The 13,946-nt window shown below is 40.2% G+C and overlaps 2 protein-coding genes across 2 annotated transcripts; both read left to right on the top strand.

Moving 5' to 3' along the window:
- The first annotated feature begins 1,752 nt into the window (after positions 1–1,752).
- Positions 1,753–5,323, top strand: LOC146362744 (biotinidase-like). Its single transcript, XM_084920004.1, has 5 exons — positions 1,753–1,869; positions 1,976–2,127; positions 4,051–4,228; positions 4,324–4,908; positions 5,001–5,323. The coding sequence occupies exons 2-5, from the start codon at positions 1,997–1,999 to the stop codon at positions 5,271–5,273; spliced, it is 1,167 nt and encodes a 388-aa protein (XP_084776130.1). The 5' UTR covers positions 1,753–1,869; positions 1,976–1,996; the 3' UTR covers positions 5,274–5,323.
- A 4,530-nt stretch (positions 5,324–9,853) lies between these two features.
- LOC146362743 (biotinidase-like) lies at positions 9,854–13,313 on the top strand. The gene is made up of 6 exons (XM_084920003.1): positions 9,854–10,126; positions 10,809–10,958; positions 11,065–11,216; positions 11,955–12,132; positions 12,228–12,812; positions 12,930–13,313. The coding sequence occupies exons 1-6, from the start codon at positions 9,893–9,895 to the stop codon at positions 13,200–13,202; spliced, it is 1,572 nt and encodes a 523-aa protein (XP_084776129.1). The 5' UTR covers positions 9,854–9,892; the 3' UTR covers positions 13,203–13,313.
- The last annotated feature ends 633 nt before the right edge of the window (positions 13,314–13,946 follow it).

Below are 13,946 nucleotides of genomic sequence, written 5' to 3'. Positions count from 1 at the left end.
GGCAAACATGGAAAATCAAAAAGTAAACAATAACACAGACATTGTAAAACAGAAAACTGAAACAGCAAAGAAGAAGTTCCTGGAAATCCAAGAGCCCTTGAAGAAATTTAAAAAGGAATAGAAGAGGCAAAGAGAGAAAATGAAATAACAAAAAAGAAAATGCAACGATTGAAATAGAAATTGCAAAGATAGCAGCCACAAATGCAAAGAGGGAATAGGCCCAAGTATCCCCTCCATCATCAACAATTCTTTGTCTACTAGTGTTATGCCATCTGTCTTCAAGCAGGCAGGTGGTTGTTCAGCCTCTGCTAAAAATGATCAACATATCTCTAAACTTCGTTACACTTTAATACGTTTTGGAAAAAGTCATTCTTCATTAACTTTGTCCTCACTTACAACAAAACCTTTTTGAGAAGTTCCAGTCAGGTTTCATGGTCAATCACAGTACAGAGCCCGGCCTACTAAAGTTTCTAATCATCTGACCTTGAGTGCTGTTATTTATTTTTGCATGTACTTAAAGTCTTGATGGTACAAAATAATCTTCTGTTGTTTGGTAATGTCCTAAATAAAGTTGTTTTGCTCTTGTTTTTTTCAAGTTTCCGGCTAATGTAACACATCCTTGGGTCTGTTTTTGGAAAATCACACTGCTTGGCACGAGGAGTTTCTTATAACGTCTTAACTAGAAAATTGAGCTGAGTCATCGTGCCTCGTGGATGACTTTTGCCCTCTTCTTATGGTGTGTGTTAGCGCACAGCCGGCATGCCTCGTGTGAAGCAAACTGGAAGAAAGATGTTGTTCGTCATAGCTGTGGTCAGTGTTTATTTGGCATCTGTCATCAGTCCAACGGACTCCACTGCAGACTCATCGTATGTTGCCGCTGTGTACGAGCACAAAGTAATCCTGAACCCAGACCCCCGCACACCCGTGTCCCGCCACGAAGCTCTGCAGCACATGCAGAAAAACCTGGATATCTACGAGGAGCAGGCAGCCCGGGCAGCCCAGCAAGTATGCACACATTTAAATGTTGTGTTTCATGTTTTTAGTCACATGATAGCATTACTCAATGAATTGTAGCAACTTCTGTTGAGATGTTCTTCAAATGAATGAACTTGTAATGGACAAGAATTAATATAGTTAAGGCTACTGCAGAAGAAAATCAAGACAAACATGATTCAAAAGCCTTACAGTAAGGTTTCCTTTATCTCTGACTTTTTACTGAACTGGTAATTGATGTTCATATGGTCTAATATGACAACTGTCCACCCTTTAGTATCACTTTATAGCAGTTATTAATGCTTCACCCTGTATGAAGTTTACTGTCACTACCAGAGGTGTAGTCCTGCCATAACGCATAGGAGCAGACTATATTGTAAACTATATGTATATATGTCTGTATACACACAACTATATATATGTTTGTGTGTGTGTGTGTGTACATACATGCATGTAAAATGTTTGTATGTAAATGTGTTTATGTAAAACTCTAACTTTAACAGTACTGTGAAAAGTTCACGAGAGAATACCTGAGTGAGAGAGATGGAATCAAACGTGGAGAGAGACAGGCAACTAAAAAGACATCCAGAGAGGAGAGCTGATGAACATCATCACACAGATCACTGTCGTTAAATTCAGTGTGACATTTGAGCAAGTAGAAATAAGTAACTCAAAAGTTACTGCAACAGACCTCATATCTCTCTGTCATCTTCGTTTCACTCTCAGGGGGCCCAGATCCTGGTGTTTCCAGAAAATGGTATACATGGGTTTAACTTCACTCGGTTATCCATCGTTGGCTACCTGGAAACCATTCCCAACCCTCAGGAGGAGAGCTGGAATCCGTGCACGGAGCCGGAAAGACACAACAACACTGAGGTTCACAATCATATATTTAGATTTTGTGATGGCAAGAAAACTCTACTCTCACGACATCTCACTGTGTCTGAATCTCATCATATTTGATTATGTTTGTGACTCAAAGGTTCTCCAGAGATTGAGCTGTATGGCTCGTCGTAACAACCTCTACCTGGTGGCCAACATGCCCGACCTGCAACCCTGTCCCCTGAAGTCCAGCCCCTCCTCCACTTGTCCTCCCGATGGGCGCTGGCAGTTCAACACAAATGTGGCTTTCAGGTACATGTTAACTCTTAATATGGATTTCTAGAGAACGGACAAATAAAAGGTTTATTTTTCTATGACTTCTTGTCCACAGATGCAGTGCTTGTGCCTAAATAAAAGAGCAGTTCTCCACATTTCCATCAAAAAATGTTGGCAAAACTGCCAAAAATACCACAGAGTCAAAGTTGAAACTTCTCTTGTCAGTAGCTACTGGAGAAGCTACTGCAAGAAATACCAGCTACACTGAATACAACAACTACAGTGGTGGAAATAATTATTTGATCCCCTGCTGAATGTGTAATTTTGGTCACATCCAATCAAATGAATGGAAAGAGACAGACTATCAACCAAAAATCCAGAAAAAATATTTAGTAATAAATTGATTTTGATGGCATTAAGTTAAATAAATATTTTATCCCCAAGCAAAACTTTATGATTGGCAAAGAAACCCTTTTTGGCAAGCAGTGGTAAAACATTTGTTGTAGTTGGTTACCAAGTTTGCAGATTTCAGGCGGGGGCTTTGGCCCACTCTTCTATACAGAAACCTTTGAAATCCTTTAGGTTTCTAGGCTCCTGCTTGGCAATCTGCAGTTTCAGCTCCCTCCTCAGATTTTCTATAAGACTGAGGTCTGGAGCCTGGCTAGGCCACTCCCTGACATTAATGTGCTTCTTCTTCAGCCACTCCTTTGTTGCATTGGTTGCGTGTTTTGGGTCATTGTCATGTCAGGACGACCCATCTTCGATGTTCTAGCTGAAGGAAGGAGGTTATCGTCCAAGATTTTACAGTACATGACCCTGTTCATTGCCCCCTCAGTACAGTGAAGTTGTCCTGTACCCAGACAAACAGCCCCAAAGCAAGATGTTTCCACCTCTGTGCTTGACTGTAGCGATTGTGTTCTTTGGTTTAGAGTTAACATTTCTCTTTCTCCAAGCACAGCGGGTTGATTTTGGTTTTACATGACCATAGCGTTTTCTCCCAAACGTTCTCTGAATCAATTAGATGTTCACTGGCAAACTTAAGACAGACCTGTACATACGCTTTCCTGGGCACTATGCTACTTCCTGCCGTAGTGTGTTACCAATGGTGTTCTTGCTGACAGTGGTCCCAGGGGTAGACATCCATATAGGGTGGCTGTGGTTTAGAAGGTACAGCAGATCAACAATCTTTGAATTAATAGATAACACTAACAGATGTCACCTTCTCACCAAGCTCATTCCAGCCTTGTGCAGGTCTATAATCTTCTCCCTACAATTTTAATCTCGTTCACATTTTATAAACTAAGTTTACTCAGTTGACTAAGAAACAATGTTACCTGTTTCTTAGGAATGACGTGTGCTTCTCATTATGGTGATTCGGAACCAGAATTTTCAGGTTTAAAATGTCTTCAACATTAAAGTAATCCAGTGACAGTTGTCAGTATTTCCGCAACGATAACGGCTGATAATTAATTTGGCAAACTTTACTTTTCAAATTGTAAACAAATATGGCTTAAAACGGCATTTCTGTCGTTGCCACAGTGTAACTCGGTTTAACGCAGCAGCCTGAAGTGTCCATCAAACTGACTAATCTCATTAGGAACCCATCCTCCTTTGGGCTACGTCTTCAAACAAAGTTAAAAGTGAGTTGATTCGCACGAACAGGATTTCTCTCCGAGCGCAGAGAGCTGCCTGCCACAGATTGAAACAGCAGCAGCGCACGCAGAGCAGACACTCGTGTGTGTGATGGCTTCTTTGTGTGTGCAGCTGCAGAGTTCCACGCGCACAGTTGTCGAATTTACGCGCGAGGAATTTCATTGTGCCTGAAATTATTTGCTCGGATTATGTTTTTGCTCGCACTTTTGTTATGACATAAATATAATTCAGTAATATATCCTGAACTGGCTGCATCAGTGAAAAAGAGCTGTTAGTGACCTGCTTAAAATATTCTTTTTCATACAGGTCAGACGGCCTTCTAATTGCACGCTACCACAAACAAAACCTTTTCTTTGAGCAATCCTTTGACACACCTCCAGAAGTTGAAGTCATAACATTTGATACACCTTTTGCTGGGAAGTTTGGCCTCTTCATCTGCTTTGACATCCTCTTTCATGATCCTGCAGTGGTGCTGGTGGAGATGGTATAAAATATAATCACATACGCACTCAGAATATATATCCAACATTGCTGGGATTGACTTTGATATCCATCGTTTCTTCTTTGTGCCTTTTTAAGGGTGTGCGTCAGTTGATCTTTCCAACAGCCTGGATGAATGCGCTCCCCCTGCTGGATTCAGTTCAGTTTCACAGTGCATTCAGTCTGGGTGCCAACGTCACTCTACTATCTGCCAACATTCGCAATGATCAACGCATCATGAAAGGAAGCGGTATCTACACCCCTTTTTCTGCCACCTACCACCATGCCTGGAAAGGAGACCCAGAGGAAGGCAGGCTGCTGGTGGCCAGAGTTCCAGTTCTGGAGCCACTGGAGGTAAAACAAAGTGCAGCCAAAGAGGTGGAGGCTGGTGGTGTTGAGTCTGCATCATCAGTGGCTACAGACTCTGGACGCTGTCATCAAGACAGCTGTGATGATCACTCTCCTGATTCGGTCCATCCCTCTCACCCCACCTTCATCTCCTTCATGTTCCACGACCCGTTTACATTTGTCCTCTTAAACGAGACACAAGGTGACGTTAAAGTGTGCAACGGCACTTTCTGCTGCCGCCTGCAGTACAGGTGGTTACTGCAAGACCATAAAGAGCTCTATGCTCTCGGCGCATTTGCAGGACTGCACACCGTTGAAGGACAATATGCACTGCAGGTAGGAATGAAAGAATTTTTAATATTTATAAACTTTTAGAAACTGACCAGGACCCTGCTCACTTTTATTTGCCACATGTCAAATATCTACAGGTTTGTGCGGTAGTCCGTTGTGCAGGGTTGGATCAGAACTCCTGTGGACAAGTAGTAGAAGAAGCAGAGTCAAAAATGGACTTCCTGTTGGAGGGGAACTTTGACACCAAATACGTGTACCCATCTATTCTGACAAGCCGAATGTTCCTGGAGCAGCCCGAGAGTCTGCAGAAAGCTCCAGACGGGAGAGTGACCATGAAACATTCAAACATGAAGGGTGGCCTGGTCACCACCTGCCTGTATGGACGAATGTACCACCTGGACAATGAATAAAGTTTGGAGGGATCAGGAAAATAAAGTTCAGTGTTATGGTTAAGAGCTGCTCTGTGTTCTCCATCTGTATCCATTCCCTTCTACTTATGCTTATCGGGGTAGGCTGGAGTCTGTCCCAGCTAAAGGAAAACAGATGTCTTTAGTCATCTGTTACTTGATCTTTTCTGGGTGTTCCTTTCTCAAGGCACAAATTATAAGGAAGAGAATATTCAAATGAATCATTCAAATTGATTTAACAATGTTTGTCTCACGCAACTTAATACTAATTGTGCATTTTTATTTAATTTCCCCCCCAAAATCATTTTTTTGCACTTTATTTTAAAATGACCTGACTTTGCCTGTGTTAATAAAAAAAAGCCTAACTTTAGTGAACCACCCATAAAACTAACCACACCTATGAGCGCCATTTCAGGATTGCGCTCACACTCTATTACACTCCATTTAGTAAATGAGACCCACACCTTACAATACCCGACATCTAAAATTTATAGGCTGAACATCTTTTAAAGTTACATTATTAGACGCAACTACAGTAATGTGGTCACAAAGAAGACTGCTTCGTGTTAAGAGACAGATGGTTAATAGAATTGGTTTTATGGATACAATTTGATTCCGTGCATTAAAATAGATTTTGTTGTTTTGTCCTTATTAGTGGAAACATATTAGTAGTCGTGCACATATTTGTGTAGTTTTTAGTCAAAAGATGACTCGTGTATTTCCATGGACCTGTGAGTTATGAAGGAAAATGTTAAAAGTGTTAAAACTGCCCCTGGTCTGAAACTAACTCATTCACTTCACTGTCTGCAGAGACAGAGGACAGCAGGTGCTCTTGCTTGCTGTAGGAGGTGTGGTCAGGCCCTCGGAGGGGCAAAGTATCATGAAGCTTTGTGCTTGTTGGAGATATGGTGGTGAGTGATGTACTAAGAGCCACCCCATTCCAGTTACCACTGTTCATGCCAAGTATTACTAATGTGGTCCTTCTCTGCAGTTTGAAATACAGTATATAAAGCAATTCTGCAGGGTTTGAAAGCCACTAATTAGCATGACCACCTTTATTCTTCAATGCGCCTGATACTCTTGTACAAGCTTTCTTGTCATTTCTTTCAGGAATAGTTCTCTCGTTAGCACCATCAAGCAAATGCAAAAAACTTCCAAATCAGACAGTCAGTCCCTGAAACTCCATGGCTCAGATGTAAACATGGCAAATAAATAGTTTCATAACACAGCAGTAAGAAATATAATGAAGCTTTTTCAAATCAATGTCACATAATATATCATGAAATTCTGTCATGGGACCATTCTGTTACCACGATCCCTCACACTCAAGCGATCTTGCTACACAAAGAGGTGATGTTTTTTAGTGTGGACACTGAGACTGGACCCTGGTCTTGTTTTATAGCTGCTGATTGGCCTTTGTCACAGTAGCTGTTTGAATGTGTCCTTGCAGTGTAAACACAAAGTCAATTATTAACGTTTATCAATCCTCTGCTCCACTGAGATAAACTGGTTCACTGGCATGTCCGATACACTTATCAACAATTTATCGTACCTGTGTTTAAAACGCCTTTTGCTAAAAGAAAAATATATTATGATGAGAGCCATGCATTTTATTAAATGTTCCTGTTTGTGTAGACGATGATTATTTACCAAATTAGTTGACCGAATGAGCCCTTATTGTCTACATTTACATGTATTTTGACAGTTACATAACTGTCTCATTATTATAGCCACACTACACATTTACAACAGGAAATTCTTTTATAGATGTTGTCAATTTATTTTACATTTAAACACATCTATCTAGGCATATTTATTTTTAAAAAAAATCCCAGATTATTATTATTATTATTATTATTATTAATTATTATTATTAATATACATTATTGGTTTGTATGCTTGAAATTCAACTACAACATACTGCCATTTAAATTTTTAACTTTTTACAAATAATTAACAAGATAGAAAATTCTGACCTGTTTTATGGCAATATTCTGAATAAAGTTCTTTGAAAAAAAGAGGATCAAAAGTGCCAAAATAACATTATCAGTTAATTTTTTTAAATTAATAAATACTTGATTGAACATCAAGTATTGATTGATTGATTGAAACATCAATTAAAAATACATATTTTATGGTGATGCTGTGGGATGCGGGTCCAGCCCTAAATGGCTCGAATTGGAGCTTAGCACTGCTATCGAGCACACTGGAGCATCCTTGCCAGCTATCTTATTTTCAAAATCGGTTATTAAAAGTACATGTGATGACTTTATTCTTTGCAACTCCATAAAAATATTGAATCAAATTAAGAGAATCTTGAACCTCCCGGTAGTGTCAACTTTTGCCCCGATCTGCCACAATCCTAGCTTTACGCCTAGTACAATGGATGCTGCTTTCAAACAATGGCCTGTCAAAGGGTTAATTGCTATAAAGGATCTTTATATTGACAATCATTTTGCCTCCTTTGCTCAGCTTCAGACAAAGTACAATCTCCCTACAAGTCATTTTTTTTGGTACTTACAAATTAGGAATTATGTCAAGCAATTTAGGTACCATCCCCATACAGCATGTCTTTTACAATATAATGAACGAACCTCCCACCTCAAAACACTTAATTTCTCGGCTTGTTAACCTTTTTTCTTCGGCAGCCCCCTCTTGCCATATTAAAGAGGCTTGGACAAGGGACACTGGTTTGGTTATCACTGACGATTTATGGGCTGAAGTGTTAAGCCGGATAAAACTATGCTCTGTTAACGCCCGGCTTCAGTTAATTCAATTTAAGGTTGTCCATGGACTGCACTATTCCAAAACCAAATTGAACAAGATTTTTCCTAACGTTTCCCCCAAATGTGATAAATGTAAACTTGTGGACGGTACTCTTGGCCATCTTTTTTGGTCCTGTTCTACGCTTACAGCCTTTTGGACTAGTATTTTTAGTTTCTATAGCATTGTTTACGATAGGCAACTGTATCCTGACTGTCTTATGGTGATCCTGGGCTGCTCCAGCGACTCCTTGGCACTTCCCTTTGCTGTTCAACAGGCCCTCATGTTTGGTATGGTGATTGCCAAACGTCTGATTCTGGGGGAGTGGAAATCTGCCTCCCCTCCCTGCTTCAAGAGGTGGCTCGAGGAGATGGTCTCCTGTTTATACTTGGAAGCAATTCGGTTCTCTACGTCTGATTCCATGGAGAAGTTCAGGAAGATATGGGGGCCCTTTATAGACCACATTAAGAAGGACAGTTCACGCCCTGGGTCCTGACCATGTTGTTTAAACTGCTTTCATTCTGAGCTGTTGCCCATAACTGTTATTGCATAATTGCTATCGGCTCCTCCTAGCGATCTTTGGATTTGATCTTGTGGATTGGACTCACTGGATTGTGAGTTGTTTGACATGTATACCAGTTGCTTTTTTTTCTTCTCTGCTGTTCTTAATAAGTGCTGGCTGTGTACCCTGTTGTGGGGTTTGTTGCTCTGTTTTTTTTTTTTGTTTTTTTTTGTTTGTTTGTTCCTGTGTTTTGTTTTTGATTTTGTTTTGTTGTTATTGTCTTTATTGTCTGTGTTCCTCTGTCCCGCTGTTTGTGAATGTGTAAAAGTTTTGAAACTTGCATAAATAAATACATTTAAAAAAAAATACATATTTTATGATTTCGCTGTTTAGTTCGTTATGTTATGTTTCCCGTGCAGTGCATTATTTTTTTATCTGTCATCGTCACCCATCACATTCAGGGGGCAGGACTAATGCTGTTAAAACCCATTGATGTGGTCTGGAGTCATTTCTCAGAACTGAATACACAGTTTGTTACTTGCTAGTTCCTGTTTGACAACTACACTCAGGAGTCTAATGTTCTAAATGAGAGTTCACTGTGAGACATCAGCTTACTTACACATAAGCTTGGCTTCATTGTGTACTTTAGAGCTAGTAAGGATATTCACAAACAGCATCAACAACAGCAATATTTCATTCTCTATCCTTAACCATCCCAACCTGCTGCACATCCTTTCCAGCTTGATCTGTGCTGAGGCGATCGACAGAAGTCCTTTTCTCCTGCCCAGCCTGACATACTGTAAGCACTTTTCTTTGCCACCTCTCTTGGCATCCCAGTGGTCCTGTCTACTTTCCTCATCTCCCTGACTATCCCACTTTTTCTTTCTTGACATTCTTCCTTAGAATACTTTCCTGTACTTTCTCTTATTTATATCTAAAGCCATCCTACAGTCCATTCAGTGTTGCCTAACTACACTCTCCTGTGACACAACCTTGTAGTCTTCTTCACCTTTTTCATAAGCTGTAGTCAAACTATGTGCACCTTCCTCTTCCTCTACTCTGATAAATCATCCCTTGTTCCTCCCTTCTTCTTAAAGTACATGTAAATTATGTGTTTAATTTTTTTAATCACATTTTATTTAAAATTCATTTATGAATAGTTATTTATTTCATTTTGACAATCTTGGTACTTCATGATTTAAAAGGATCTGTTTGGGGAAAACCCCACTGTTTGGCAACGGGAGCTTCTTGTCACTTTTTAACTAGAAAATGTAAATGACTCAGCAAGATTCACGGACGTCCCTCATGGTCTGACCTCTCAGTTTTTATTTACAGTCCGAGCTTGTGCACAGCTGTAATGGCTCATATGAAGGAAATGAGAGAAAAGATGTTGTTGGTCATTACGGTTTTTGCCAGTATTTATTTGGTGTCAGTCTTCGCTGTGGACACGTCGTATGTTGCCGCTGTGTACGAGCACAAAATAATCCTGAACCTGGATCCCCACACACCCGTGTCCCGCCACGATGCTCTGCAGCACATGAAGAAGAACCTGGATATCTACGAGGAGCAGGCAGCCCGTGCAGCCCAGCAAGTATGCTCACATTTAAATGTGTTTTAAGTCTTTAGTTGCAAAACAGCATGACTCACTAATTTGCACTTCTTCATAATTCAATGTAGTATATCCTTCCATTGTCCTTATAATGAACAATAGTGGATTAAATTAAGCTGACTGCAGAAGAAAAAAAAACTATTCAAAAGCATTACATTTATTTTAAATTCTAATAAGGTACTTGATAGAATTTTTTGCATATTTTTTGCATTTTTTTAAAATTTAATTTCAATTTTTAAAAATCATTTTAAATTGAAATTTTATGAAAAATTGTACTTTTGCCCCCAGTTCTCTACAAAAATTTACAAAACCGTGGCTGTTAAGACAAACTGTATTCAAAAGCAGTATACTACCAAACACTTTGATCACTTGTCCACTGTTTTGTTTCCTCGAACTGTCAGCCTTTTTACTGAACTGCTTCAGTGCAGTCTGTGATGCCACTTTACATTAATAAAATCTGAGCTCCTTTGACAAGTGTTCCCCTTTAAGTATCAATTTTTGATTCATAAATGTGAAAAATAACACTGAATGCTTCATTTTAAATCAGATGGTCAAAAATAATCATTATTTTCTTCAGTAAACAGCCACTGACATGGCATTATAACAGATAAATAAGTCCTTATCTGTCCTTGACTCTACTCTGTCATCTTCGTTTCACTCTCAGGGGGCCCAGATCTTGGTGTTTCCAGAAGATGGTATTCATGGATTTAACTTCACTCGAACATCTATCACTGGTTACCTGGAAACCATTCCCAACCCTCAGGAGGAGAGCTGGAATCCATGCACGGAGCCAGAAAGACACAACAACACTGAGGTTCACAATCATATATTTAGATTTTGTGATGGCAAGAAAACTCTACTCTCACGACATCTCACTGTGTCTGAATCTCATCATATTTGATTATGTTTGTGACTCAAAGGTTCTCCAGAGATTGAGCTGTATGGCTCGTCGTAACAACCTCTACCTGGTGGCCAACATGCCCGACCTGCAACCCTGTCCCCTGAAGACCAGCCCCTCCTCTACCTGTCCTCCTGATGGGCGCTGGCAGTTCAACACAAATGTGGCTTTCAGGTACATGTTAACTCTTAATATGAAAATAAAAGGGGTGGACAAATAAAGACCTTCTTTCCACAGATGCAGTGTAAATGCCTAAAAAAGACTAGTTCTTAACATTTCCACCAAAAAAGTGGCTTTAGGGCCAAAAAGACCATATATTTGTTGAAGTCAAAGTTGAAACTTATCGTGTTAGTAGCTATGGGGAAAGCTACTGCAAGAAATGCCACATACACTGAATAGTGAATATTAGCGTGGTGAAAACAGTTATTTAATCTCCTGCTGAATTAGTAAGTTTGCTCACATCCAATTAAATGAACAGTCTCCAACTTTATGATAGTTTTTTATGGAAAGAGACAGAATATCAACCAAAAATCGATAGATGGATTAGGGCACCAACTATGTCAGTGCGAATGCTGAACTGATCTGTTGTGATGATGAGAAAGCAGAGCATAAAAGTGAAGCTGTTGATGTACTAGTCAGTCTACATTCCTACCTTCACCTACTCTCACGAGCTTTGGATGCTGGTCGCAGATGAAAGCAGTGGAAATTAGTTTCCTTTGGTGGGTGCCTGGGCTCTCTATTAGAGATAGTGTGAGGAGCTCTTTCATTTGAGAGGGAACTGTTACTTCTCCAAATAGAAAAGAGCCAGCTGAGGTGACCCCAGCTCAGATAAGTGGTAGAAAATGGAAATGTGTACTGGCAGCACTGACTACATAATAATCTGACCTGTTTAAAATATCCTCTTTCATACAGGTCAGACGGCCTTCTAATTGCACGCTACCACAAACAAAACCTTTTCTTTGAGCAATCCTTTGACACACCTCCAGAAGTTGAAGTCATAACATTTGATACACCTTTTGCTGGGAAGTTTGGCCTCTTCATCTGCTTTGACATCCTCTTTCATGATCCTGCAGTGGTGCTGGTGGAGATGGTATAAAATATAATCACATACGCACTCAGAATATATATCCAACATTGCTGGGATTGACTTTGATATCCATCGTTTCTTCTTTGTGCCTTTTTAAGGGTGTGCGTCAGTTGATCTTTCCAACAGCCTGGATGAATGCGCTCCCCCTGCTGGATTCAGTTCAGTTTCACAGTGCATTCAGTCTGGGTGCCAATGTCACCCTACTAGCTGCAAACCTTCGCAATGACAGGCTCATCATGAAAGGAAGCGGCATCTATACCCCCTTTTCTGCCACCTACCACCATGCCTGGAAAGGAGACCCAGAGGAGGGCAGGCTGCTGGTGGCCAGAGTGCCAGTTTTGGAGCCACTGGAGGTAAAACAAAGTGCAGCCAAAGAGGTGGAGGCTGGTGGTGTTGAGTCTGCATCATCAGTGGCTACAGACTCTGGACGCTGTCATCAAGACAGCTGTGATGATCACTCTCCTGATTCGGTCCATCCCTCTCACCCCACCTTCATCTCCTTCATGTACCACGACCCGTTTACATTTGTCCTCTTAAACGAGACACAAGGTGACGTTAAAGTGTGCAACGGCACTTTCTGCTGCCGCCTGCAGTACAGGTGGTTACTGCAAGACCATAAAGAGCTCTATGCTCTCGGCGCATTTGCAGGACTGCACACCGTTGAAGGACGTTGTGCACTGCAGGTAGGAATGAAAGAATTTGTAATATTTTTAAAATTTTAGAAACTGACTGAAATATTTCTAAAAAGGGTCAAACTGACAACTCACTATTTTTATTTGTCACATGTTAAATATCTACAGGTTTGTGCAGTAGTCCGTTGTGGAGGGTTGGATCAGAGCTCTTGTGGACAGGAAGTGGAAGAAGCAGAGTCAAAAATGGACTTCCTGTTGGCGGGGAACTTTGACACCAAATACGTGTACCCATCCATTCTGACAAGCCGAATGTTCCTGGAGCAGCCCGAGAGTCTGCAGAAAGCTCCAGACGGGAGAGTGACCATGAAACATTCAAACATGAAAGGTGGTTTAGTCACCACCTGCCTGTATGGACGAATGTACCACCTGGACAATGAATAAAGTTTGGAGGGATCAGGAAAATAAAGTTCAATGTTATGGTTAAGAGCTGCTTCAACCTTCAGCTGTTACACATTTGTTTCATGTCTTATAAAATAAACCAAAACAAATGTCTTTATTCATCTGTTACTTAATCTTTACAGTACAAACATTGCACCAAGTAGCATTCATCCTCTGTTTGAATGTTGCATATTCCTCAAAAGACATATGCAACACCCTCTAATGGCTCGTATACATAATGATGAACTAAATGAACAACACTCATTTAGTTCATCAGTTGCATAGTATACTCATTATACATGCACTGAATGATTCAACCTCCACCTGTAATTAATATGTGGGTATCAATATTGACTTTCTCTCCTAAGACTTATGAATGCAGCATTACAAGTGACAGCCAGTGGGTACTGTAAAAGCTCAAGGACAGTAGGTAATAAAATGCTTCTTCAGCTGGTCCCATAAGATTGTCCCTTAATTTTTTCATATCTCAAAAAAAAAGCCGTCTGAGCTTTTCTTCACCAGATGAATCTCTAGTAAATGCGAATCAAAATCTCTAAAAACACTCAAAACAGAAGGAGCTTAATTTAAAAATGAAAACATTACCGTGTGATTTATTTGCTTGTTGTTGTTGTTTTTCTTCTAAAAAACGGGATAGTAATTTTGTCACTGGTAAGTTATACCTGTGTTTACCCCTCTGGGATAAGAGTAAATGGCTGTTGTGAAATGGCCTTTTTAATATCACCACTC

The sequence above is a fragment of the Perissodus microlepis genome, chromosome 22, assembly GCF_051167445.1.
Source record: "Perissodus microlepis isolate ML-2025 ecotype Zambia chromosome 22, ASM5116744v1, whole genome shotgun sequence".
Lineage (NCBI taxonomy): Eukaryota > Metazoa > Chordata > Actinopteri > Cichliformes > Cichlidae > Perissodus > Perissodus microlepis.
This window is presented reverse-complemented; position numbering and strand designations above follow the sequence as displayed.